The 26427-nt window shown below is 48.5% G+C and overlaps 1 protein-coding gene across 18 annotated transcripts in view; it reads right to left on the bottom strand.

Moving 5' to 3' along the window:
- GRB10 (growth factor receptor bound protein 10) overlaps positions 1-26427 on the bottom strand; it is a 203281-nt gene that overhangs the window by 64134 nt on the left and 112720 nt on the right. For all 18 annotated transcript variants that reach the window (XM_073008846.1, XM_007981319.3, XM_007981315.3 and 15 more), the window contains 2 exons: positions 18988-19207; positions 14257-14398 (listed from right to left, as the gene is read on the bottom strand). In XM_073008846.1, coding sequence (XP_072864947.1) covers positions 14257-14398; positions 18988-19172 — 327 coding nt within the window. In that variant the 5' untranslated portion in view covers positions 19173-19207. The remainder of the gene's footprint in view (positions 1-14256; positions 14399-18987; positions 19208-26427) is intronic.

The raw sequence follows: 26427 nt of genomic DNA, 5'->3' as shown, positions 1-26427 counted from the left end.
AGACCATGAAAACTACGAGAAAGCAATGAAAATTACGAGAAATCAATAAATCACATCTCACCAATTCTGCTTAGATGCACCCAGTTGTCCAACTTCACTCCATTGCCCTAGTCCAGACAACACGTCAGCATCTCCTGCACCTGCATCCCAACCGGCCATCCCACACCTCCTCCAGCCCAGTCCATCCTTCACACTGCAGCAGGCAAAGCAAAGTGCAAAGCTGCTTTCCCCTGTCTGCCACAGACCTCCTTTGCCCTGGATACCAATCTGTTTCTGAGACACCTAAGGCCTCGCCTTCCTAGGTGCTGCCTCCTCTATGCTATCTCGGCCATCACCCAGGGTGCCTGTGCCTTCCTCAACTGTCCTCATTACCTCTTTCTGGAACACTGTCTGCCTTCCAAGACAGTTAAGGTTTCCTCATCCTTCAGCCCCACTGATAGCTCTCCCCACATGACGGAATGTCCTGGCAGCATGTTGGAAACCGTCTGCGATAATGTGCCTCTATGAGGTGATCAGCATTGGTCTCTCCCACTGGGTTATGGGCTCCCAGAGGGCAAAGCTGTGTCTGCCCTGCCCTGCTGGGTCTGACCCCAGCACCCAGGCAGTACCTGCATGTAGAAACTGCCTAAAATCTATCAGTGAATGTGCACAAGAGAGGAACAGAGGACAGTAAGGGTGTTATTTCCTGGCTGTGTCCTGGTAGGGGAAGTTGGATCCCTGAGGAGACAGGCGCAGGCTGAGTGTAGAGTGTGAGATGTGCAAGCATGTGAGGGGTTTAGACAAGCAGACCCGAGGTCCTTGCTTGCTATCGGTCACTCTGATCCTCCAACCCAGGGCGATCCTGTGGACTTGAGACCGTGCCAGGGAGGCAGTGCGAGTAAGCTGTGCTGCACAGCTGAGAAAGACAGGATGTAGAACTACGGGAACAACGCATGCTGGAGATCTCCAAGCTCATAAGGTCAGAGACTCCATGTGGTGACTATGCGGTAACCTATGCAAATGCCACTAGACTCTCTTATTCCTCCATCCCTGTCACTGCAGGGCCATACAGGCCTGACTTGTCATACAATCACTATGCACCCAGAAATAGCCATGGAAAAGCTAGAGGGCTTGCTAAGGTGTCTGTGGTATTCTGAAGACACAAATCCTGGAGTCCCTGCAAACAGCTGCTGACCACCTGGGACACAGAGTTCCACCCCCGCTACGGGAGGGCAGGCTTCCAAAGGCACCGTGTGCTACCACGCGGCGCCTCTGGGCCACTCTCTCGTTAGGGAGAATGCAGAGGTGGAGAAAGGCTCCAGGAATGGGGTCAGGGCTCAGAAGTCTTGAAACTCACTCTATCCTGGATGTGGTAATCAACATAAGTAGGTCTTTGCAGATAGATATCCTGAGCTATAAAACATCCACATATAAAAGAGACACATATCCTGAGCTATAAAACATCCACAATCTTTTACTAGGGATCTGACTTCTAGGGTCTACCCAGGGGAAAGCATTCAAAATGTGGCCACAGCTGCATTGCAGGCATCCAGGGAAGGATCATTTACAGCACAGACACTGGACGACAATGCAAATATCTGGTCACTGCCAAGTAGGTAAATATGGCACAAATTGGTATTCATCAACATAAGTATTAGCTTTTTAGGAAGACCACATTAAGATACACAGAAAATACTTATGAGATGTAAATAACTGGAAACATATCTAAAATTATATCCACCTTTACTAAAACCTGATAAAATACCGAGGGCGAGGAACTGGAACAAACTCTGGGCAGATGGAAAGAGCTGACTTTGTTTTTAATACTGTTACAACCCTGTTTTTGTGTCCGTTCAATGATCAGAGTCAAAAGGGCAGTCACACTTATACTCTAGGGTTAAATGAAGAAGAAAGCGACATTGCTTCCCACTTCCTCGAGTGTCTGTGATGTTCCCACTGCTCCTGGCACAGCAACACAGCCTCTCATTCCCTTCCAGGATTCCGCAGAGAGACCAGGGACTATGTGAGCAGAAACACTACCCGTGAACAAAAAGAGAGGAATGTGCGCCGGTACATGGTGTTCCCATTTAAATCTTTTCGGGGATTTCCTCATATAAATAAATCTGAAGAAGCCAGGGTTCTATAAATAGGGCTAGAAACTACTGCCCTGATTCAAGAGAATCTCTTGTAAGATGACAGCAGAGAAGCTATTTTAGGGCAAAGTAAAAGATAAACCATGTTAGTCATTAGCATTTGGTTCTCTCAGGGACCAAAAAATAAAAATCACCAGCAGAGGGTATGTATTTGTAAACCTTCCCACACAGGGACTACGTCTGCGCTCTCTTTCCTAGAAATGTCCAGACTTGGCACCAACAGTGGAGGGAGGATGTTTACCAAATTCTCTTGTGAATTTTTTGGATTTTCAAAACACTCTCACTTGGTTTCCTCCACTAATTCTTTTTTTTTTTTTCTTTTTTACATTTTTATTACTCAAACTACTTTTTCCTTCAGCCAGTTAAGAGACTGAGGCGAGAGCCTAAGGAAAGAAAAACAGAAAAGACACGAAGGAAAAGAGATGGCCATTGTCCCGGCAGTGGCCTAGATGGCCCATCTCATCTTGGGTCTCAGCCAAGACCCGGGGGCCTAATACTTCTCGACCGTGTAAACTCTAGAACACTTTATCCTAAACTGGGTGGACCTGCCACATGCCCCTATTGCAGAAGAAAACGAAAGTCCCTCCGTGGCTGGTCACAAGTACAAACAAAGCACCGATGTCCATGTTCAGTGAGTGTAACAGCCTTCTCCAGGGGGTGAACTGTGGATTCCTACTCAAAACCAAACACAAACCAGCAGGCTGTTCGCTCGCAGGCATGTATGGCAGAAACCGTCAGGTAGGTAAATTGGGGAAAGTGCATTGTCTAGTGGTTCCCCTTTTCCTGATGACATTTCGAGTCAAAGCAACAGCAAGAATTAGCAAATCAGTTTGCCAAGGAAAGTTATTTCCTGTTGCTAGCAAAAATAGGCGGTCTCTGTGAAAGCACTGATGGCCACCAATAACCGATGACTGCACACCGCCCTTGCCTTTGAGTCCACAGGAGCCTCAAGTAGATGGCCACATGTGGGCAAGGCACAGACTTAGATTTTTGGTAAAACTATGGTGATTCTTCCTGTTTTGAAAGACATAGATAATTAAAGTGCTCACATTTCCAATGCTCTTGACAGCTACAGATACGAAGAGGTTTTCAACGCTACAATAAAAGATCTGTTTTAGGCCCCTCAAATTTAGAGGTTTATATTTTAAAAGATATTTGTAGTCTAGAGAAACACTAGTAGTTGGGATTTCACATGAGATTCCTGCACTGATTTCCTGTCTCATATTTAGCCAAACAACTGGTCTGCTCCAGGTTACGACTGCCTTGCTGCAATTACATCACTTGCTCAGATGCAAACACGGGAACATGCAGGTGCCGTCACGTCGGGGCTTCGGGATTATTCTCAGGCTGCAGGGGCTGTGGTCCCTAGAGAGCTGTGAGAGACCTCAGCTTTAGCGAAGCTGCCAGAGAAGTTGAAAAAGTGAGGACGACATTCACCATTTTAAAAAATAATCATGGGCAATGTAGCACCCTTTCCCAAAGTGGGTTCTGTGTAAAGTTTACAGGTGCTGACTCTAAAGCACTTCTGTGATCACAAATGTTTCAGATGCTCTAGCTTAGCTTGAGTGAATAGGTAAGTTTTCTTTTTCTGTAAGATTTTTCAGAGCCTCTAAAACCAAACAGGAAATGTAGAATTGCCAAGAAAACGATAGAGGATGCCAAATTTCCCAAACTTACTGAACCTGCATGGTTTTTCCCCTCCTTGGGACAACTCACGTAACTGGAATTCTAGAAAACGAGAGGTAAAAAATGTGGAGAGATCTCAGTCACCTCAGCAACGTCAGAGGAAGACTGAAACCAAGAAAGCCAGACCCTGTTCAAACCACGGAGAGCTAAGAGAGCCTAGCCAAGCCCCCCTTGGAAAAAAACACGTCCGGGCCACCCTGCTGTTAAAGCCTTGGCTCAAACGCAATACCCACAGCCACTGAGGCCCCTCGGACCCGCCAAGGCTGGACGCGGGGCTGCTCCCAGGTCACTCTGGGTCCTGCATCTATCTCCCATGCTGAGCTAAGCAGTTATGCAATAATGTGTGTGTGCCCACATCTCTGTCTCCGGCTAGCCCGAGTCTTGGAAGGCAGACAGCACAGCACACTCATCTCTGTCTAGAGCCTGTCCAGGGCAGCACCTCACCTAGAGGAGTACATCACAGGACCATGAAGTTAGAACATCCATCCTTCAGTGGTGTCCACGCTGGAGGACAAAAATGATGGTGTGCAATGCAATGGGATCTGCTACGTGTGTGGGTTTTGCTTGCACGGTTTCGGGGGTTCACACATCCCCTCAGAAGTAATTGAATGACATATGAGTGTTCACTTAGGCACAGTGAAATGCATTTCTGTCATTTGGGGCACTGTTATGGCACACTGAGAAGACAACTTGAAGCTCGGGTCCTGAGTCTAAACCCACTTTTTGTGATGTATTTGTCAATGACCTTGGAAGATGACTTCATCCTCCCTGGGCCTCAGGTTCCTTAGGAGCACACGTCTTGTGGTTGCTCCTGCTCTACTTGAGGTCGTGAGGATGAAGGCAGTGATCACATGGCAAGGGGGTGGGCCACAGTAGCGGTGCCGTGTTCATGCAGTAAAGAGGTGCGGGGGGCGCAGTTGTGGTGCCGCGTTCATGCAGTAAAGGGGCATGGGAGGCACAGCTGTGGTGCCATGTTCACGTGGGAAGTGGGGGGTGCAGCCATCGTGCCGCATTCAAATGGGAAGTGGGGGTGCAGCCATCGTGCCACGTCCACAGAAGTGGGGGGCGCAGCCATGGTGCTGCATTCATGCAGGAAGGGAGGTAGGGCACAGTCATCAAGCCATGTTCATGCAGGAAGTGGGGTGGGGTGGACGTCCTGCCACGTTCACATGGCAAGAGGGGAAGTAGCCATGGTGTAGATTTGACCGTCCCGAGCTCCAACACATAGAGATGTCAGCAGGGCCCACCTCCTCAGACAGAGCAGGAAATGGAAGTTTCCAGAGATGCTGCCATGCATCAGCGCTGGAGGTGGGTTCTGCCCCAGCACCTTCCGAACACCATGGGCAGGAGCTCCCCTTCCACACTGCGGCCTCTCGGTGCAGAAGGGAAATGGTTACAGGCAGGAGGCTTCCGTTGGGAGACAGGAGCCACGCAGTAGCAGAAGGAAAGGAGTTAGAGATGCAGGTGTGAGGACAGAAGATTTTAACTTGAAAATGGCGGGATGAGTTGAAGTGCGCCTCATGCTGACTCTTGCATGGGTGATGCCACAAGGGACCATCCTGTGATGGCAGCATCTTATCCATCCTGCCAGGGCCAAGGCCCCGGGGGCTGCAGACCCAACTCACTGCAGCCAGCACCCCTCCGGGTCCCCAGCACTCAGTGTAAACTGCAGTTAGGCTCAGGCCCCAATGTCTTCTGATCTCCAAAGGCACCAGAAAAGGTGACACGGGCAGACTGTGGAGGTGCTAAGAGTAACAGGGCTTGCCAGAGGGTGGAAGGGGCTAAAGGATGGAGGAAGTCCATCCTCAGCAAAACCCACGAGCAAACTGCTCGGGATAGGCCCAGCTGCAGATGCACATTTGAAGGAGGCAGCATTCTCTCCACGCAACACATTCTGTGAGACCACCTGCACTTGGAAGCCAGGGCTAGTTTTGCTCATCAAAGATGGTCTAACACATCACATGCAGTTAAAGCCTCAGGAGACCTAATTTTGATCATCAGTAAATAATTGTATGCACAAACCCCTATCCAAAGTGATTACTGTGGTTCCAGAAAATTAATTTTTAAAATTAAGCAGAGGGAGAAGAACTGATTGGAATTAAAACAAGATTTATGTGCTATTACTAACGAGGTTAAACTATGTGACTAATTGTGTTTGAATAACAAATGGAAAAATGTGCTCTAACAACTCATTATGTAGCTGCACGAGAATCTTTATTGGCTGAAAGAAAGTTTGGACTATCAAAGCCACCCCAAAGTGTGCACTGAGCTTGTCTTAAGTTCATAAACAAACAAGTTCCTAATAGCATTACTGTACTTTTTCTTCACCGGCACTCCTCTCTATGGTGCCCCTGGGGACTCCCCGCCCTCTTGTCTCAGCACCTCTGCACATTTACTGTAGGAGTCAGTTCTCTGCCTGCTCTTGGTTTCTGCTTCTTCAACATGTGAATCTGTTCTCGGCATCATGAACCACAACCAACTCACTGGCACCTGTGGGGTCAGTGCACCCCACACGTTGCCTCGGTTGCCCTTGCCACCACTTCACATTTCTGCATACCTGGCTTACCCACCAGTATATGGAACAGCTGCTTCTGGGTGACAAGCCCAACTCTGGTCTCACCAGCTGCAGCTGTGGAGAGAGGACAAGTGCCATGACACAGGACAAGGCTGTGATGGCTGCTGTCTCCTGCCCTAGACATCCTGTTCTGCAAAAGCAACTCTCGTTACAATAGAGACCAGACGGGTTTGGTTTTGTTTCTTGCAGTCAAAGGCATCCCGAAGAGCAAGTGAAGCACAGTGTCCCACGCTTGCCAGGAGAAGGACTCCCCACATCTCAGCAGCTGGTGTTACTACTGTCATTACCTACGATGCTGTGGAGTTGGAGTCTGGCCCCATGCCCAGGTCCTTTGTCCTTCTCAAAGACCAAGCCCCTGGCAGTCCCAGGCTGGTGCATGGCAGGAGGGGCAGCTTCCTGGCAGTGGAGGTGCTGTCTTTAAAAGCCCCTGGGGCCTCCTTCTCAGAGAGGTCTTCCTCTCCAATGGTCGTTACTCAGGATGTGCAAGGCACAATCAGGAAACCGAGGCTCCCTGATAAGTGAAATAAAAGCCTCCCAATACCTCCAAGGAATGAAGAGCTATTCAGAATTGGGCGCTAAGCTCCTCCACTGCTTGCACAATTGCATCTCCTTTCAGCAGCAAATGCCAGTGTGTGCTGCATTTGGGAGGTGATGCTTCAGCCCCAGGGAGGAGGCTGCACAGACTCAGAGTGTCTTCTCCAAACTCAGCAGGGTGCTGACCTCGGGGGTCTGTGGGGGGCAGGAAGGAGACTAAGGCTTTGGGCCCATCTAGATTGAGTACATTTCCTGCCTGTACCTCTAGTTGGCTGTGTGACTCCAGCCAAAGTATTTCACCTTGTGGAGCTTCAGGACCTTGGTTTCACCATATGAAAACAGTCTCTCCCTTGTAGCATGTGGAAATGCTGTGAAAATTAACTGTGTAGTACCCATCAACCAATAGATGCTAAAAAACAGGAAAATTAAGATCTACCTGATAGAATCTCTTAAAACCCAAATGTGAGTCTTGGTCTAACATCATCTGATTCAACTGAAGCCTCTTCCTTGTCCAACTGGAATGCAGAGAAGCTATTCCGTATGCTTTCTGGTGATGCTCTTACAGACACCTGAGCTAGGCTCAAGGGAATCTACTTCAACCTTTACCAATTTTGCAAATTCTCTTCCATAACATATATTCATCTGTTGATTCATTATATGTTCAGTTATCCCTTGACTTAAAACATTGCTTTCAAAGGCCTACTGGCTGTCCCTGTTCCACAGGTGAGGATGACAGGGAAGAGGGCCCAGGGTGCGTCCTCAGGGCTGACGTGGAGATACAGCCAGCACAGCCTGGGAAGGGCGAGGCCACCCCTGCTGCAAAATGAGATGCTGCTGGGACATTCCAGTGACAGGAAGTGGGACCCCAGGCAGCCCCCTCCCTGTGAATGCTGACAGGTGAAGGGACCTTCCCCCACAGGGAGTAAGTTGCACCTCCCTGTACCTCTCTGCCCCTTGTTCCAGCCTCTGGACCCAGAGCATAGGAGGCGTCCCTCCCACGTGTGTGCTGTAGGAAATAACCACAAGTGCCCCAAATGATCCTTAACCACTTCCCATTTTCTCCTTTGCCTCCTGCCACAGCCTCTCACCATCGCGTCCCTCCGTGTGGGATGAGCACCATGTGACTAGGGTCCTTCTCAGAGGGACAATGGCATCCAAGACAGAATACAACAAAGCCACTAGCTTCTAGAAAACCTATTTCTGTCAGAGCAGAATGGTCAAGCCAGCCACTCAGGAAAGGTCACACTGGACTTCTGACTGGAGCCACGTGTCTAACTGACTGAGCCCTTCTCTCAGACGCAGCAGTGGCTGCAGCTGCCATCCTCTTGGTGATACTTTTGTAGCTGTAGGTGCAGACGTCATTTTGAAAGCCTATTTAATGTAATCCTTTTTAGATTCAGGCCATCATCCCAGCTTGCTGAGCCCTTAGTGGACGCTGGATCCAGTGCCCATCAGGGAGTGTCCCTGGCGTGCCAGGCACAGGGAGACAATGCAGACACCACAGGAGTCACCTCACAGGACCCCACAGCCGAATCCAGCAGGTCAGGACCTGCCTGCCAGGGTGTCTGCTTCAGCCCACACTGTGCTTACAGAACAATGAAATGTGCAAAATGTGGAGAGTTCAGGTTTTCAGTGGCAATTCTGATTTCTCTCAAAGCATCCAATTTTCTGGGGACACTGGTCCTGTGCTCCTGCTGGTCACGCTCGACTGGTGGGCGATGGTTGTGGACACAGGGGGTCCCTCCTCCCCAGCGTGGGCACTGACGCTCAGTCTTGCCTTGAGGAGCTACTTCCGCCCTGACTTCTGACGTCGCTGAGCTGAGTCCCTCCTCACACAGCAAACAGCCAGGATCAGAATGCAGGAACCGAGAAGGCCTTTAGGACAACCCCCCTACAGAGTGTCGCACCCACCAGCCTGAACAGTCAAATGTACCTACACACGTGGCTCCCCTCAGCCTCTCAGAGCCTTCCGAAGGTCACCCAGCACCTGCCAGAGGAACATGGCACCCCACTCACCTTCCTCTCCTCTCCCATGACCTTAAAGAGGTGTGGCAGAGGGAGACAGTCACCAGGCCATGGCGGGGGGCCAGCCCGCCTGTCAGGGTCCTCTACAGTGTGTGTCCGGGGGGCAGGGGGGCCAGCTCTGGTATTCACCCAGGATTGTCTGGCACCTGGCCCAAGCCCCAGGTCTCGGATCACGTCCTCCTGTGGTGCCCCTCCCTCCCGACACCCGAGGCCAGCTCCAGGCACACTGCATGGCGCTTCCTCAACTCAGAAGGCCCCAGTGGGTCTGACGCAAAGGAGGACCACCGCGGCCTGCGTCTGCCAGGGCATCAAGAGCAAAGGGAGCCTCATCATAGAGGTCCAGTGGCACCAACTAGACCATGGGGGCAGCCTCTTCAACAGGGGCATGGTGCTTGGCCTCGGGGCTCACAAGTCTTTGCTGTATCAATCACCCTTACCCACAACAGCCTGTCTTTTCAAATGAGTCATAAAGCAGTTAAAAATGCCCTGTTGATTCTTACCACAAATATCCAGTTTGCTGAACACTGACTAATTTAATTTCACCACCTTCTGGAGGAAAGAAATTAAACACTCAGAAAGGAATTCTTATATATTTGTAGTTTTGGTAAGTCAATGAGGAGATATCATTAAACTTAAATAAATCAAATCACTGAATAAAATTAAATGCCATTTAATAAATGATGGAATGCTCACCCCAGAAGCTATACCTTCTGACGAAAGTCACTCACTGGTGACAAGGAGGACTGCTGTCACCTCTGACAGACACTATGTAAAACCACACAGTATGGTTCCTCTATACACTCTCCTGGAGCAAAGGAGGATGTCTGCTGTTCCATGAGGGAATAGGTCTGTGTGCTCTCTCACTTTAATGGTGAAGCCATAGAGTACAAGCTCAGGTAAACACAAGAGCAACAGACTCTGGCTTAAGTATTACCAAACATGCCAAAACATTGCTCTTTTAAAATTCATCATCAACAACAAAATAAAACAGAAAGCCCAAGAAGTCTAGACAGACAACTCCAAAACATCTCACACTATTTATGACCACCCAAACACCAGTGAGGGCCCATGAGCCAGTGGCAGAGGTGGGTGGAGGTGTCTGGGTTTACCAGCTCCAGATTCCCATGCTTCCATCAAGGGTCTGACCTACCCAGGTGTGGAACCCATAGCACGTTGGGCTAACTGCTCTCAGGGCTCCCCCAGTCCAATGCTGAGCTGCTGCAGGGCGTGTGCCACCCCAGGTGGGGGTATCAACAAGCCTGGGCAGGACCAGGGAGGTGAGACCGACTCTGCACTTCTCCTGTAGAAGCACCTGGGCAGGACCCCAGACCCAGAAGAGGAAGCAGAGCCTGGGCAGGGTGAGGAGGTTGAATCCAGGGCAGGTGAAGGACAGCAAGGCAGGAAGGAACAAGTGGGTTGTTGAATGGTGACGCCCCAGCACGTGGATCTCCGATCAGAAGTAGCCCCCTTTGCGCTGGTGTAAGTCTCCCCCAGCTGGAGGATCACAGGTTTGCAACTCAGCTATTCCTGCCAACCCAGATAACTCAGGCAAGCCCCAGGGGTACCTTTAGCAAACTCGGCACAGCACTCAGGAAGAACCTGGCCAATACAGGGTCACAAAGCCAGGGTGCAGTCATCGTGGAAGAACTTGGTAAGCCTGCCTAGGGCTGCTGCATGCTCTGGGATCCCCAGAGAGAAGACGCAAGGCAGCTGGGGAAGACCTCCTTGTCCTTCTAGATAAGAGTAATATTATGGCTGCTTTCTTTTTGGCACATGCCTGTCAAGTCCTAGACCATCAACTACTCCATCCTGCTTCCTCTCAGATAGCTCTTCACTCTGTCACCATCATGCTAAGCTCACGAGAGCAGGGCCCACTTTGCGGCCAACCTCTTAGTCTCAGGGTCTGGCAAAAGCCCCGGCTGTTGTAGGGACTCATGTTGAGTGAAGGGAGAGAGCTCAGAGGGAGGTGGCATTGGAGGAATCTCATGCTGGTGAATAGGAGGCTGAGGGCTCTTCTCTATCCACGACTGCTCCCATGCAGAATTTTCCCTCCCCTCCTTTCTTTCATTAAGTCCTGTGGCCTGCAGCCTTTACAGGGCACTGAGCTTGTATCTTACATGTCTAGAAAGGAGCCACACTAGAGCTGCAGGTGGAACTCAGACCCGTGAGGGCCCATAAATGCTGCAGTGAGACCACTGCCACTCTCCCGCCCTGTCCCAGCATGCGGGCCGGGGGCTCAGCATGCTGTGAGGAGCGACAGGTCCATGTCATGGCAGTTGCTTGCTCTCAGACCTGGGGTCTCTGGACACCAGCATCTGATCTCTCTTATCGCATTACAGAGCTACCAAGGAGTCACTTAAAAAGGAGAGAGGCAGGGCCGGGCGCGGTAGCTCATGCCTGTAATCCCAGCACTTTGGGAGGTCGAGGTGGGTGGATCATGAGGTCAGGAGATTGAGACCATCCTGGCTAACACGGTGAAATCCCGTCTTTACTAAAGATACAAAAAATTAGCCGAGTATGGTGGAGGGCGCCTGTAGTCCCAGCTACTTGGGAGGTTGAGGCAGAAGAATGGCGTGAACCCAGGAGGCGGTGCTTGCAGTGGGCCAAGACTGCACCACTGTGCTCCAGCCTGGGCGACAGAGCAAGACTCTGTCTCAAAAAATAAATAAATAAATAAATGAGAGAGGCAGAAGAAAGGTACTAATGCCTGTGTGGGAATTTCAGAAGGCTTTGGCTACAAAGCTTGGGCAAGAATGATTTTTCCTTTCTTATGGAAGTTTAAATATCTCTACTTTTTCCTCCCCTGTTCCCTCCTTCATGAATCTGCTATTTAATAGTGAACAAAATGACATGAATGAGGAAGTTTCCAATAACCTCATTATCCCATTACCTTCCATAGATTTCCTTATGCTTTCTTCTTTTTCTGTGTTAACTGAGTTCTTACCAGTGAGTGAAGTTACTTTATGTGTTGGGTCCACTTTGTCAATTTTTCTACTACTTCAGAATCCTTGACTTTGGTCTCAGCATTACTTCCTTTGACTTGAATGAAGGGAATAAGAACACTAGATTTTTCTTTTCCTCAAGCAAGGGGCAAGGAATGGAGCCAAAGCTCTTTGCCCAGCACCGTCCCCCATCGTGATCCTAGATCCAAAGCTCTGGGAAGTGGCTGGAGGTTGTCTAGCACTTGCTACCCACTGCATCGGGAAAACACACTTTTCATGAGATCAGAAGTCAACACCAAGTACAGATAAAGAAATGTCCCTTCAAGCAAGTCGAAAAAAGAAAAAAAAAAAGAACAAAGAACAAGGACTTTCTACAAGTAGTTCTGAGTGAGAAACATCCTTCCTGCTCTTATTTCTGTGGGCTTGAGGACACTAGTGACACAGACACCAATGCCACGTTCTCATGGGGAACTAGCTCTGATCCCAAGAAAAACATCAGCAGGCAAAATTCCCTGGTTTCCTTGTTCTGCTTACAAATTTGGACAATCCCTGGGGGTGGAGGCCAGTTTTCTTGCCAAAGGCTGAGAGAGCCAGATAATATTTTCATGGTCTTATTTTAGAATGGGTAGCTCTGTAAACAACCTCAGTGACAAAACCCACAGACAGCTTGTCTGGATCCTTATTTGAAGCAGAAGGTCACCGGCGAGGTAGACATCCCAGATGCACTTTAGACATGTGACAAAGTGCACAAGCCCAGCCAGTGCTGGCTCCCAGATGAGGGACACTTACCTCACCTTCTAAGTTTTGATAGTGCCATAATGCAGCCTGCTCCGGGGGCCTGAGGTCAGAACGGGACCTGTACTTGGGAGCCAGTGAGTAATGGAAGAAAGGTCTATCTCTCAAGAGGGCAGACCTTGCATGGCACGGGACAGCAAGATTTGCAGAGAAAGGGATGACTGGTCTGTCCCACTTGAGAACAGCAAAGGTAGGGAAGTGAGAGCAAGTAGGGAGAAGAGACGATTCAAGTAGAAGGGCAAAATAACTTCTAAACAACATGCATTTAGCAGAAGGAAAGTCAAGGTCCCGGGAAGCCGATCAGCATAGTGGCTACAATCACAGGCTCCGATCCTGAGGCCGGGTCACACTCAGCCGCACCATCAGGTCCCAGCCACACTCAGCTCAGCTGCTTATAGGGGCCTCCCTTCCCTCAACTGTGGAACAGAGGGAATATGTGTACTTAATTCACATGGGATGGCATGAGGAGGAAATGAACATACAAATAAACAAAAGATAAACATATCCACCACTTACAACAAGGCCTGGCACACAGAAATCCCTCACTCCATAAAGATCAGATGCTGCGGTTCTCATGATCACCTCCACCCCTAGGGGTCTTCCTCCAGAGGCTGCAGCCCATCCCAGCTCACAGCCCTGCCAACTGGTGGGGAGGAACTTTCAACCCTTTTCTCTGGCGGTTTCTCTGCTAAGCTGACTTGCTGGCTGTTTGACCTTGGACACGTTACTGAAACTCTCTGTGCCTCAGTTTCCTCACATGGGGACAATGGTTGTGTCCTATCTACTTCATGGATCTACTTTAAATAGAAACTACAAGTTCAAAAAGGGGGCTATTGCCCTGTGGTTCCCGTGGAAACTTTTCTGCTTTCAGCAGATCATATTCAAAGTCAGGACTACAAGACAGAAACTCTTCAACTCCCATGTACGGACACCCAGCTGTCCGGGTGAGCCCAGCATTTTCACATCTATTATTGAGCCAGTGGTGAAACTTTTTCAAAGAACTAAGATTCATCTTGAAACATCAAATCATTGTTATTATTTGCCATTTTTATGAGACTTTTTCTAAAATATACAGATACATGGAGTTTAGATCAATAATGAAAAGAGGTTTAATTGGTTCATGATTCTGCAGCCTGCACAGGAAGCATGGTGTGGGCATGTGCTCGGCTTCTGGGGAGGACTTAGGAGCTTACAATCATGCCGGAAGGCAAAGCAGGAACTGCAGGAGTGGGAGTGAGGGGAGGAGATGCCACGTACTTTTAAACAACCAGATCTCGTGAGAACTCACTATCGTGAGGACAGCAGCAAGCCATGAGGGATCTACCCACAAGATCCAATCACCTCCCACCAGGCCCTGCTCCAAAACTGGGGATTACAATTCCACATGAGATTTGGAGAGGACAACATCCAAACTGTACCAGCCTCATCGGAAAACAAGAAAAGAACTGAGAGAGAAGATCCCAGGACTTCCCGCCCTTCTTCCCAAAGTAATAATCTGGCACATCTGTGCAGGTCCCAATAATCTGGCACACCCCTAAGCCTGGACCCCAGCCAGGGGCACACTCACCTGCTTTGCGGCGGCCTGGCTCGGAGGTAAAGAACCCGGAGTGAGCACAGGGGGGCTCCCAGGGCCACAGAGTTCAGGAAAAGGATTGGGGATGGCCGGCAGAGACGAGGTTCTAAATTGCTGGTCTTCCTCCTGAAGGCGCCTGGAAGGCAGGGATAAGTGCCTGTTAAAAGCTGCCATTCCCCACATGACCCAGTCTTACCACTGTGGTGATACACCCAGAGAGCGGGATGCAGGGCTTCTAGGAGTCACTGGCATGCTCACGTTCACAGTGGCATCCTTCACAATAGCCAACAAGTAGAGGCAACCGGAGGATCTACAGATGGATGAATGGATGAACAAAACGTGGCATATCCATACCATGGACCACTAGTAGGCCATGAAAAAGGAAGCACATTCTGACACAGGCGACAACAGGATGAACCCGAAGACATTAGGACAGTCAAACATGCCAGTCACAACACCAGAGACACTGTGTGATTTCACACAGTGAGGTAGGTAGCATATTCAAACCCATAGAAAGTAGAATGGTGGCTGCAAGGGACTAAGGGGAGGGGAATGGGGAGTTGCTATTTATTGGGGACAGAGTTTCAGTTTCACAAGATGAGAAAGTTCTGGAGATTGTACAACCATTGTGAGTGTGCATTAATACTACTGAACCATACCCTGAAAAAACAGTTAATATGGTAAATTTTATGTTACATGTATTTTACTAAAAGGAAAACTTTAAAAAATTACATTCTCAGACCCAAAGGGTATCTGGTATCAATCCTCTTCTTCATTAGGCATCCCGGGGGGACGGGGGTGCAGTGGTTCTGTTGTCCTGGGTGCATGCTCATCTCAGGCAGCACTCAGTGCCTGACATGGCATCAGCTCCAAATACCTCATCCGTTTGATCAGTGAACACCTAATGTGTGAAAGGTTTTCTGCACAGGAGCGTTTTCATGAGGACAAGTGTTTGTCAATGTCCTTGAAATGAGCATTAATCTAATCAAATGAAAATACAAGAAAAGGCTTTGTGTGTTCTCACCTGAATTATGCAATGGATGCTTATTTATATAAAAAGGTTGTTGATACTGAATTAATTCGAAATTATAGCTTCACATATCTGTCCTTCCAAAGCCTGTGTCCACATTAGAAACACACCTTAGAAACACACGCTGAATCTACGCACCACCTCTACTTTCCTGGCACTTCTCCAGGGGCATCTGTTCCCTCCTCAGAAAAATGCACAACCCACTTGTCATACAACTATGCAACACACGCACAGTATGACGAATCAGAAGCAACTGTGAACAGCAGAGAAATCAAGTTCAAAGTCAAAGCAAATGGCAAGTGCCCGGCGCCTCCCGTCTGTAGAGTAACTTCTGGCCCACACCTCCAGGACACTCCTGGGCACACAGCCTCCTCCACCCTTCCTGAGGCTACGCGGCCCTGTCCACAGCCTCCTACCTTCAAGGAGAGGGGAGCAAACCTCACATTATCTTCACTCAGCATTTCCAATCCCTCCCCATGTTTAAACACACCTCAGAAACCCCCATCACAGGCTGTGTCTTCAAGTAATTTTTTTTTTTTTTACCATTTTTACGATTTCACAAAATCAACAATCTGTTAGCTTTCCTGGGAGATTTGCCACTACAGAAACACACTTTGTGACCACTTTACTTTTTCTCTTACCAACTTTCCCTATTTTTAAAGGAAGATCCAGCTAGCTATCCCACATAGACCAGCAAATGATGCATGGATTTAAAATTATGAGAACTCACATGGCATGAAGGGAATCAGTGCTGTGAAATACAGGAAAGCCGTTCCTATAATGGTTTGATGACATGCCAGAAAGTTTATTTTTACTGTGAACAAATCCCACTCTTCCCATAACAGCTTCAGCCTTGGCAAGGCATCCAACTGAAAGGTCTGGCTGTTGCCGTACAGGAGGAGATGGATAAAAGGGGTGGCCAGTGCCACTTTCAGGACATTCCAGTCCACGGCTTCTAGCCAGTGACTTCACCCCGAAGAGATAATCTGATGTTTCAGTGTCCACAAAAGCTTATCTCTTTATTGGGTGGTTTTGAGCATTTTAAAAAAGTCCTGTGTTGACTTTAAAGTGGCTCAGATACATCGCCTAAGGCAAGACTAAGGGGCATCACCCAAAGACAAAAAATCCCCACGAAAGAGGCTCACAATAGAAGGGACAGTGACTATGGAGAGGGGTGCTGAGATTTAGGGATGTCAGTGATGGTGGCAGGAACTGCAGAGCTGGTGTGGCGAGGTGCGGGTCCTTCTTCTCCATGCCTGTGCCCTGGCCCGCTTGCGTTTGTCTAGAATACATGCGTGGCCCTTGCACTCTCAAAAGCCTGGGTTGCTTCTCCATACAGAATTGGCTCACCCATCGGCTCTCCTGTGTGTGAGGCCTTCTTGCCCTTTCCAAGTGTCTCCTCTGCCCATACCCTGCTTGCACCCCAGCTCCCTTTGGGTTGCATGGCAGCCCCTGGGAAGTTCCTCTGCAGCATGCACCATGCTCCGTGCTCCCTAGTACCCAGCAGCCTGCTCCATGGCCACTTCCCACCTGCTGCGGTGGGCCAAGTTACCGCCCCGCTGCGCCTCGGTTTCCTCACCTGGAAAGCGAGGGTAACCCACACCACCTCCCTCCGAGGGCACTGATAACAAAGGAGGAGCTCATCAGCATCTGCACATAGTAAGCGCTCAGCGAATGGCCTCACTTCACAAAATAAATCTTTGGTGATTCTAGATTGATAACCACATTTTTTTTAAATCCACCTGCAAGTAAGAAACAAAACTACTTATCTGAGAGGACACCAGTGAGAAGAGTCTGGGCCCAAGGAATAGTGCCTGTGACTCTGTAGGGAGAGGGCTTTGCTGTCCCACAGAGCAAGACTGCCCCTCCACCCCGGGGACTTAGCGCAGGCAGCCCTGGGGCACATATGGGCAAGTTCAGCCAGAACTCGAGGTTCAAGGGTCCTGGGCAACTACTCCGGCAGGGAGGCAGGCCTTCTGGCTTTCCAGCCCACCCTCGGGCACTTTCGCCATGCGACTGCAACTCTATTCCCAGGCGCTCCCCAAGGCTACTGTGATGCTCCCAAGACATGTTCCCAAGAGAAAAACAGCTCTCCCACTAGACTTAACTAAGTATAGGAGCTAAGTACAAGGGGCCACGCTTCAAAGAACGAAGTCGAACAAACCCTGGGACAGGCATCATTCAGCATCAATGAATATGACAAAAAGTGAGAAGTCAGAGGGGAAGCTGGGGTGGGAAGCTGGCGAGGCAGCTGACCACAGACGCCAGGGCCACTGCACCCTCTGCCCTCCGTAAGAAACAGCGGCCACCTGGAGCAAGGTGATTATCTGGGCTGTGGAAGACCGAAGATGTCAGACCACAAAGAAAACTCTCAGAAGTTTCTAGAAGCAAGGAAGATCCCAGGAAATGAACGGAGCTCCCCGGAAGACGGGGTGCTGAGACAGGAGGCACCAGAACCCCATCCTGACAGAGGCCAATGAGGGCAAGGGGCAGTACCAGCAGAGATGGCTGTACATCCTCCACGAAGGCCCAGAGAGGCAGGCAGGGTCCCACGGAGCCCCACGCCATCCCCGCCATGGACTGCAGCAGGGCAGACAGGCCGATCCTTGAGGGCTGCCCCTGGCTCTCAGCTTGACTCTATAAAGATCTTCATTCAGAATGTCTAAGGTGCTCTCAGCACCTTCTCCTTCAACACGACCGTTTTCTAGACACCCTCCTCCCAGGCACACGAGACAAAATCCAAGTCACCCTCCACACACTCTCTGTCACCTCACAGCCCTGGCAAAATTCAAGTGCTGGCAAAATGCAGCTGCCCCTCCTCGGCAGCACGCTCAAATCCCCTCTTTCTTCATCCTCGGGCAGCACACAATCATCTTCCATTCGGGGGCTCCTGAAACCGCTTCCAAACCGGCCATGCTGTGCCAACCCTGCTGCCCTCTACCACTGCCCCCATGACCCCTGACACCCAGAATGCTGGTGTCAAAACTCAAACCCAGCCCCTTCATGCACCTGTCCAGAACTCTTCCCCATGTGGCTCCTGAAAAGGGCACACAAAGTGTTTCAGCACTGGCCTCCATCTGCATCATCTCTTCTGCTTATAAAACCTCTGCCTCCATCTATCTGAGCTCCTACCACCCTTTGACATCTGTTCAGAGATCCCACCTCCCAGGAACCTCCTTCAACGTCCCCAGCACGTTCCTCCCTCCAGCCTCCCTGTTTCCACAGAGATGTGCCTACCCATGAATTAGCAGAGGAATGTGGCCAAATGCAACTCCGAGGGAGGTCTGGGGTTATACGACAAGCTCTGGGGGGTGCTATAGCTGCTAGCCTCCCAACCCTACTCTGGGTAGTGAGGGCTTGGGGCATGCCATCAGCTCCATGGCTGTTCTTTCACTCTTCCCAGAGATTTTTCCTCTGGTGGTTTTCCTGCATATCCCTCTACCTAGCACAGTGCCTTGCACACAGCAGGCACTCAATAAAAAGTACTGGAATTGAACCGGCTACAAAGTTCAACCCAAGCGCGGCACACCACACACACTCAGTGTATCCGTTATCCCATCAAAGGAATGTATGTGCCTCTTGGTTTTGCAAGGCCAACACTGTTCCCCCCAAGACCATTTAACTCACAGAGAGAGATGTCCCTGTCGACAGCTCTCACCCTTGGAGAAGGCTCTGCCCGCGAGGCCTGGACCTACCTGACAGCAAGGATGTGCACAGGCTGGGAGCGCTGCACTCTCTGCCTCGGGGACACCTGTGGCTGGACGGACCGAGGGCCTGGAGCCCGAGGTTGGCTGCGGGCATGCTGGCCATTCTGCAGGAGGGGCACCGTGTCTGACTGCATGCTGCAAGCTGAGTACAGGCTCTCCAGGGATGCGTTCATATCGTTCACCAGGGCTTCCAGGTCCACATCATCCTCTGCACAGAAAAAGGCAAGAGCAAAAAAGAAACTTTAGCAGTGGAGAGCAATCAAACCCAAATGTACATCTTGGTGATCAGGTTCCAAACCTCAATCCTGTTTTTCAAATGTTATGTAAGCAGTAGTGGGGCAACACCGAGAGAAGTATGACTGTATGGAAGCATGCATATTACATGTATTCATCATGATTGACATTCCGAGACAATTCAATCATTAGAGCTGGGCTGCATTTCTACCTGTCTCCAGGGAGAAGCCATTTGGAGCATCTGCTCAGTTCCCTTCAGCACCCCGTTCTCTCCTCCCCACCCACTCCGGTAGGCCACACACAGCCATAGCTGCATAGCACGACCCCACTGGCCTGGACTCAGCTGACTGAATCACAGGTGTCTCCCAAGATCAGGACTCTCTCCTCCCTGGGATTCCAGAAGTGAAACAAGAGACAGAAACAGAGCAGCACCCAACACTGACACTGGTTCCAGCCCAGAAAGGTTAAGTAGGAGCTGAAACTGTGACAGAGGTTTACGTGTGGCTGCTACTACAACACATGCCTGTGGGCTTCGGGTGCCTACCCATCCTCTTGATTGGCCAGAGTGCAGAAGGAAGCCCATCTTCACATCGTTTTTCTCTGCATGGGGCAGTGCAGAGAGAGAAGCCACAATGGCACAGAGAGTAGGCGAGAGAGAGAGAGTGAGCGGAAAATGCCCTTTAGAAAGGGAGGAATGAGCACACAGAGACTGCGATGGTTGGTTTTATGTGTCAACTTGGCTGGGCCATGGTGCTGGGTTTTAGCTAAACACTAGACTAGACTAGATGCTGTGAAGGTATTTTTTAGATGCAATTAACATTTAAACCACAGATTTTGAGTAAAGCAGATTGTTCTTCCTCATGTGAGATGGCCTCAGCCCATCACCTGAAGACCTGAATAGAAGAAAAAGCCCGGCCTCCAAGAGGAAAGATGGAATTTTGCCTCCAGACCTGAACTGCAATCCTTCCCTGGACGTCCGGCCTGCCAACCTGCCCTGCAGATTTTGGACTTGCTAGCCTCCACAGTGTCATAAGCCAATTCCTAAAATACATATGTCTCTCTCTGTATACAGCCTATTTAATGGGTTGCAGCCCTATCTCTGCTTCTCTGGAGAAGCAGACTTAACACACATGGGCTCAGGGTCACAGACAGCAAGACGCTCTTCCTAACAAAGGCTACAGCGTTTGGTTGGTAGGAAGGAAAGCAGAGACTGGCACTTGCAAACTTGCTCACCCTGGCCTGCTCCTACTGGCTCTGGGCGCAGGGTCTGGGACATGGGCTTCCTATTTCTTAAGAGTCCTCAACTCTAACAAGAGCTTAGCAACAGTGTCCACCCCACACGGGGGTTGTAAGGACTAAGTTAGTTATTATCTGCTTTATAACAGAGCTTGGCACACAGTAAACAGGAAGATGTTATTTATTAGCCCTATTTCATCTATTTCTTACAAAATAACAAAAAGTGGTCATTATTAACCTGGCTTAACAGCTGAGGAAACAGGCCTGGAAGAATTAAATCACCTGCCCAAGGTCACATAAGCAGTATTGAAAACAAACTTTGCAGCCCTCATTCTCCCCTACCAGGTGTGTGCTCCTCACAGAAGCTCCAGAGGGGCACTCTGCCCTCTGGCTCGGAAGGCTTTTGTTTTAAAGGGCTCCCCTCATCTCCCAAGGTTAAAGGGCATAACAAGACAAGACATAAGGAAACCAAATGACAACAAGGAGGGAGGGAGGTCCTGGGCAGCCACAGTAGTGCAGAGGGTGTGGAGGGGGCAGGGTCACCCCGGGGGTAGTGCTTCGGCTTCTGGGGTGAGTGGGACAGTAGGATCAGGGTTTAGCCAGATCACGCTCAAGATCCTGGTGAAGACAGACAGACAGAAGAGAGGGGTGAGGACAGAAGGGAGGCTGCTGAAATGGCAGCGATGAGACCACTGAGGCCTGGCCAGCATAGCCCCTGCTGGAAGAACAGAAGCCACATTCAACTCAGGCCCAGGGGAGAGGGCAGGGGCTGGGGAGCAGCAGGCTGGAAGAGGAAGGGTGCCTTAGAAAGATGGGTCAGATGGATCCGAAGATGCGGACTGGGTGACATCAGCAGCTGAGACTCAGCAAGCAGGGCCCTGTGTGCCCACGATCTGTGTGGAAGGAGGGAAGAAGAGAGATGTTGCCATAGTTCGGGTTGTGAGTGGTCAAATATTAATCCTGGCCAGATATTAAAAGGACAAAGTGCTGAATCAATAATTAATAATTACTGCATAATCAATAATTAATGACAAGGGAGAACACTCAGAGTCAGCAGGCGAACTCTTGCTCATAGTTCCGGGGAGGTGGTGGGGAGGGAAGAGTTGGTTGGCAAAAAATCAGAACCCCTGGAGGGGTAGGCATGTACCTGCCTGAGCTCCCCGAGGTCCCAAAGGCTGTGGCCTTAGGGAGAGGAGAGTCTCTCTGTCAACTGCTGGAGCGAAAACTACTGTCCAGAGAACTCTGCCTGCCAAAGACGAGACCTCAGTTCTGTATTTATTGAGACTGCTGTATTCATTTTGAGGAAAAGTTCTATTAGAGACCATGGATCTGGGGCTTCAGGAAAGTTCTAGAACGTATGCATCATGCACCCACTCATCTCCTACACTCCTATTTAGCTGACAGGGAATAGTTGCTTAATTGAAGCTCTGCAAAACAATTAGCACGAGTGCCACTCTTAACTTACTATATTAACAGCTCAATATTTCTATCTCAATGGGCCATCTAAAAGTCAATACTGGCTAAAACACAAAGTTCACTGTAAGTATAGTCGGTCTCGGGTGATGCAGGAGGTTGGTCTCAATGCCGCACACATGCAAACATGTCCACACACGTGCACACACATGCACGTGTGCTGTGGGGCCACGCTGCCAATTCAATGCCAGGCTTTTATCCTGCTTTGGACATAAACCAGTGGTACAGTTCTCACTCTGGGACTGCTGTCTTCTAGGAAAACAACATGTTTTCATTCCCTCTGGGGAATTTTCATGTGCAGTTATTTCTCCCTATGCATTCCCAACAGCCCCTGGCTGTGCTCCCCAGGCAGGCAGCCCCCGGGGTCTCCCGTCCTTTTCCTGCTAAGCCTTCTCTCAGTCAACCAGATCATTCCTGGGTCACATCTCTGCAATTAGGTCAAATGCAAAGTACTTCTGTCATTATTCAAAGTAAATACAAGGTAATAGATGCCAAAATATAAATGCAACACATGTCCTCAAAATGCTTTTACTCTCCTCTGAGGTGGATTATTTGTACAACTCTTTTCTACTTCAATACATTCAATCCTGAATCTTTTCAACAAAGCCAGGTCAATCTGATAACTCAATAGGTTATAATCTTCATAAACTGAATCCAACCACTCTATCTGGATGTTTCAAACCTTCATACTTTCCACAGCCATTAGAGCAAAAATAAAACTTTTTAGAAAATTTAAAATGCCCTACTTTAGAAACAACCGTAAAACGTCCTGTGGGGTTCATTAGCATTTTATCTGTTTAGATAATAAAATCACTTACGGTTCTCAGACTTACAAGCTTCACTAAATTCTAATGAAGAGCGACAGTAAAATCTTCCAAACGGGTTTTAAAGGTCTGATTCAAAAGAAGACACTTTTTCATATTCTACACCAATTTTTTTTTTAATTACTACATTAAGATACGACTGAAATCACACTGAGTTCTTATAAGTATCCCTATGGCATCTATTCTGTCAGCTGGTCCACCTCAGTAAGGACTCTGTGTGCCACCTCTGTGCATGTGGCCAACTGCAAAATTCTTGTCCAGTCCCACGAATCGAAGTAGATCAATAATCACCCATTTGTGAAAGGCCTTCTGCCATGTAACACAAGTGGGAGAATCAAGTAAACAAATGCTTCTCACAGTGAATATTCAGATTGTCTCTTGAATGTTAACCTGATGCCAAAATATTCTCCATGAGGCTGCCCCACTGGGAGGAATACTGAAAGGGGAAGGAAAAAAATAATTTTATATATAAAATTTCACTTCACACAGATTTATAAGACTGTATTTTCTGCACAAATATAGGTCAAACCACATGGCTGTCAATCAAGTTGTTAATAGTTATTTTCCTTCTTTAAGTAACCCCGTCGAAAACTGGGTATCAACTTTGCCCCAAATATTTGAGTAACTTGTCTGATCTCAAATTCACATCTCATCTAGTTTCACTGTCATTTGCAAACTGAGGTTGGTTTAGTTTTAAAATAGATATAAACTCAGGGAAACACATTTGCATTGGGCTTATAAATCATCACAAGTAAATGTCTTCCAAACAGCAGGCTAGGTGTGCTGACCAGGAAAAGGCAAGGAGGACAGAGAAACTCCAGGGGCAGAGGATTTAACTTCTAGCACCACCTTACCGCCTTCACCAAGACATTTCTTAGTTTACAGCACCATCTAGTGTCTTCTTTACATTGTTTACGAATTAAAGATGACACTTGGATTCACCTTACTAAATGATCTGGCACCATAAGGACATGCTATTTGCACCATGTGTTTAGGACGTGTCCATTACGGTCCCTTCTTCACAGACCTACACAAGCATCCATCAGTGTGCAATGCCTTCAGAGCTATCTTCTCTACCCCCTTCCCCTATTTTCATACGGAAGATATACCCTGTTAAGTCATAAACAGCTGGGGTGGGCGTATATCATTAAGTCAAAGCAGATTCAGTCCCTAAGGAAAAAATAGATGGCACTTCATGTGAAAAGTCTCTAATACATGTGCAAAAGCCAAAGTCCTTACACATTTCTATCTAGAAAAGAAGTGAAGGTCAGGCTGCAAAAGTGTTTTCCACTAGACCATGTTCACTTGGCAAGCAATTTCTGTTAACTTCTAACCAATTAAAACTTTGTGCAAATATAACTTAACCTTCTACTGAAATATCTTTTTGCACAACAATTCATCTTCTATTTTCATGTATTCTAGTCACATGCACTTAATTTTCCATATATAGAGTTTGGACATAAGTAAGTAGAATAAGAAAGTCGGGTATTATATGGTTAGAGTATTATTCTCTATCATATTTATGATATTTAAAGATATTCAGCAAACACAAAAGCAAACCACCTAACCACAACTCCAAATAAAAATACAAATGGAATCAATGCTTTATTTCACGGGTGCCTACACACAGGCAGGATTTGAGGCAGAAAATAAAATCCCTAGAATTAGTCTGTCCAGCAAATGCATATAAATACCCTCGTACCTAGAAAGAGCTACATGGTCATAACTCTTGTCTTTCAGTGTTTACAAGAGAAACTGTCTTCTCCCAACCTTTGTCAAAAGTGGCATCCTCTCCTCTCTACCTAGCTCACAAAAGACAAAGGTAACCACCCTTTTCAGTCTCTAGTAATTGAGAAAATGCATGTCAACAAACTGATGAATTTAACCATTTGTAAGAATATATGTTTTTTGGTTTTTCGTTATGAACAGACACATCTGCAAAAGAGTCGTGGCCTATGCTAATGGGCAGTGGTTGGGCTCCAATCAGTGCTTTTGCCTACGGGGACTCAGCAGCCTCCACTCCGACTCCCTGGACCCACAGGCCACATGGGCAGAATCGCCATCCAAAGCATATTCAAAGTTCGTGATGACATAAAACGGGACAAAAATAAACATATATCCTGGGCATAACATAGTTAGACAAAGCTAAAATCACAAGGATCCTCTCAGTTTGCTGAGGCTACACTCACTTGTTCCCTGATTACTATTTACAGGTAGTTTCTTAATTATTTTTCTTAGAATGTTTTTTCTTCTCCTAAGACAAATGCAGGCTAATGTATCCAGGAAGGCTGCATACATATGTAATCCTATATCCAATTCCTTGAGGGCAGGTGCATTTTTTTCTGCTACCTTGAAACTCCAACCAGACCCTTCTCCAAGAAGATCCCAACATGACTTACAGATCCAGGGCCCTACTCAACAATTCTACAGGTAACACAAAATACGGAGACTACTGATTCTCTGCTTTCATAAAATCTGTCCTCTGCTCTCCTTAAAGCTACATTTAAATATACACATTCTTTCTAAATAAAGCACTATCCCGCCCTTTGAGTGTTTAAGTATCTATGGCTGCTATGCTATTTAGATTCAGCGCAATCAAGAAGCGACTTGAGAGCCAAATCCTAGAGTCTACAATCAAGAAGATGAGGCACAGCAAGCACAGCTCATGAGCTGCCCGGCAGGGTGCAGAAGGCTGGGAGACAAGAAAGGAGCGCCTCCACAGAGAAGCCGCCGGCTCTACCCCAAAGACGACCATCGGATATGCAGAGAGCCCTGAGCTGCATCCCTGGCCCTTTCGGACTTCAGGCAAGCTGCTCCAGTCTTCCGGCCTCCTCTTAGTTCCAACTCGAGGAGCGATGGTGTTGATGGCTCCCAGGATGCGGCCTGACCTGGGGCTCTCCAGACCCTTTCTTCTTTGTTTCCTTGAAAATGTGACTGTTAACGGTAGATAGAGAAAAATCTGTATTTTACAAATGAGCTGCTAAAATCCTATCTCCCTTGTGGAAGGAGAGAGGATTCTTACAACGCAACAACCAGGAAATGATTCTGTTGCCAAAATAATCTGGTTTATGAGCCTCTTTCCTCTGTGTGCACACGGAGCCTGCCATGAAGCACTGAAAAGACTGCCTGGGCATCTGAGTGTATTTAAATTTACGGAATTCCTTCAAAATGCGAAAGTAAACATTTGACATGCTTTCTGCAAGTTTCCATTTACATTTTTCATGTTTCACAGGGGCTGCACCCTTGCCTTCCATGTGAGGTGTAACTTCCCCTTTTAAGTCATTTTGCTCTAGCCTTCCTGCTTCTGCGCCTGGTAGGAGTTTAATTTCACCAGCCAGGGGTGCCAAGCTAATAGAATTTCTGACTCTGGGTGTGTCAGTGCTGGGTGGAGGAGTCTGTGAGTCCCCAGCTGATGAATCCTGAGTATGTCAGGTGATCCTTAAAAGAGACAGAGCAGGGGACGGCAGGGGGCTTTGCTTTCCTTGACCGGAGGCAGCCCTGCCACCCACTCAACCCAATGTTTCTGTTGCCCCCCAGCACTGGCCACCTTGGGAACCAAGATATTGGAAAGGGACCTGAAGGGCATAAGGGAATATCCACCGACTCTTGAGAAGGGATTTTAGCTCACCCCAGAATGCCTGGAGCAGTTGGCTAAACAGAG

Source organism: Chlorocebus sabaeus, chromosome 21 (assembly GCF_047675955.1).
Source record: "Chlorocebus sabaeus isolate Y175 chromosome 21, mChlSab1.0.hap1, whole genome shotgun sequence".
Taxonomy (NCBI): Eukaryota; Metazoa; Chordata; class Mammalia; order Primates; family Cercopithecidae; genus Chlorocebus; species Chlorocebus sabaeus.
Note: the sequence above shows the minus strand (reverse complement) of the source record. Positions and strands in the feature narration are given on the sequence as shown.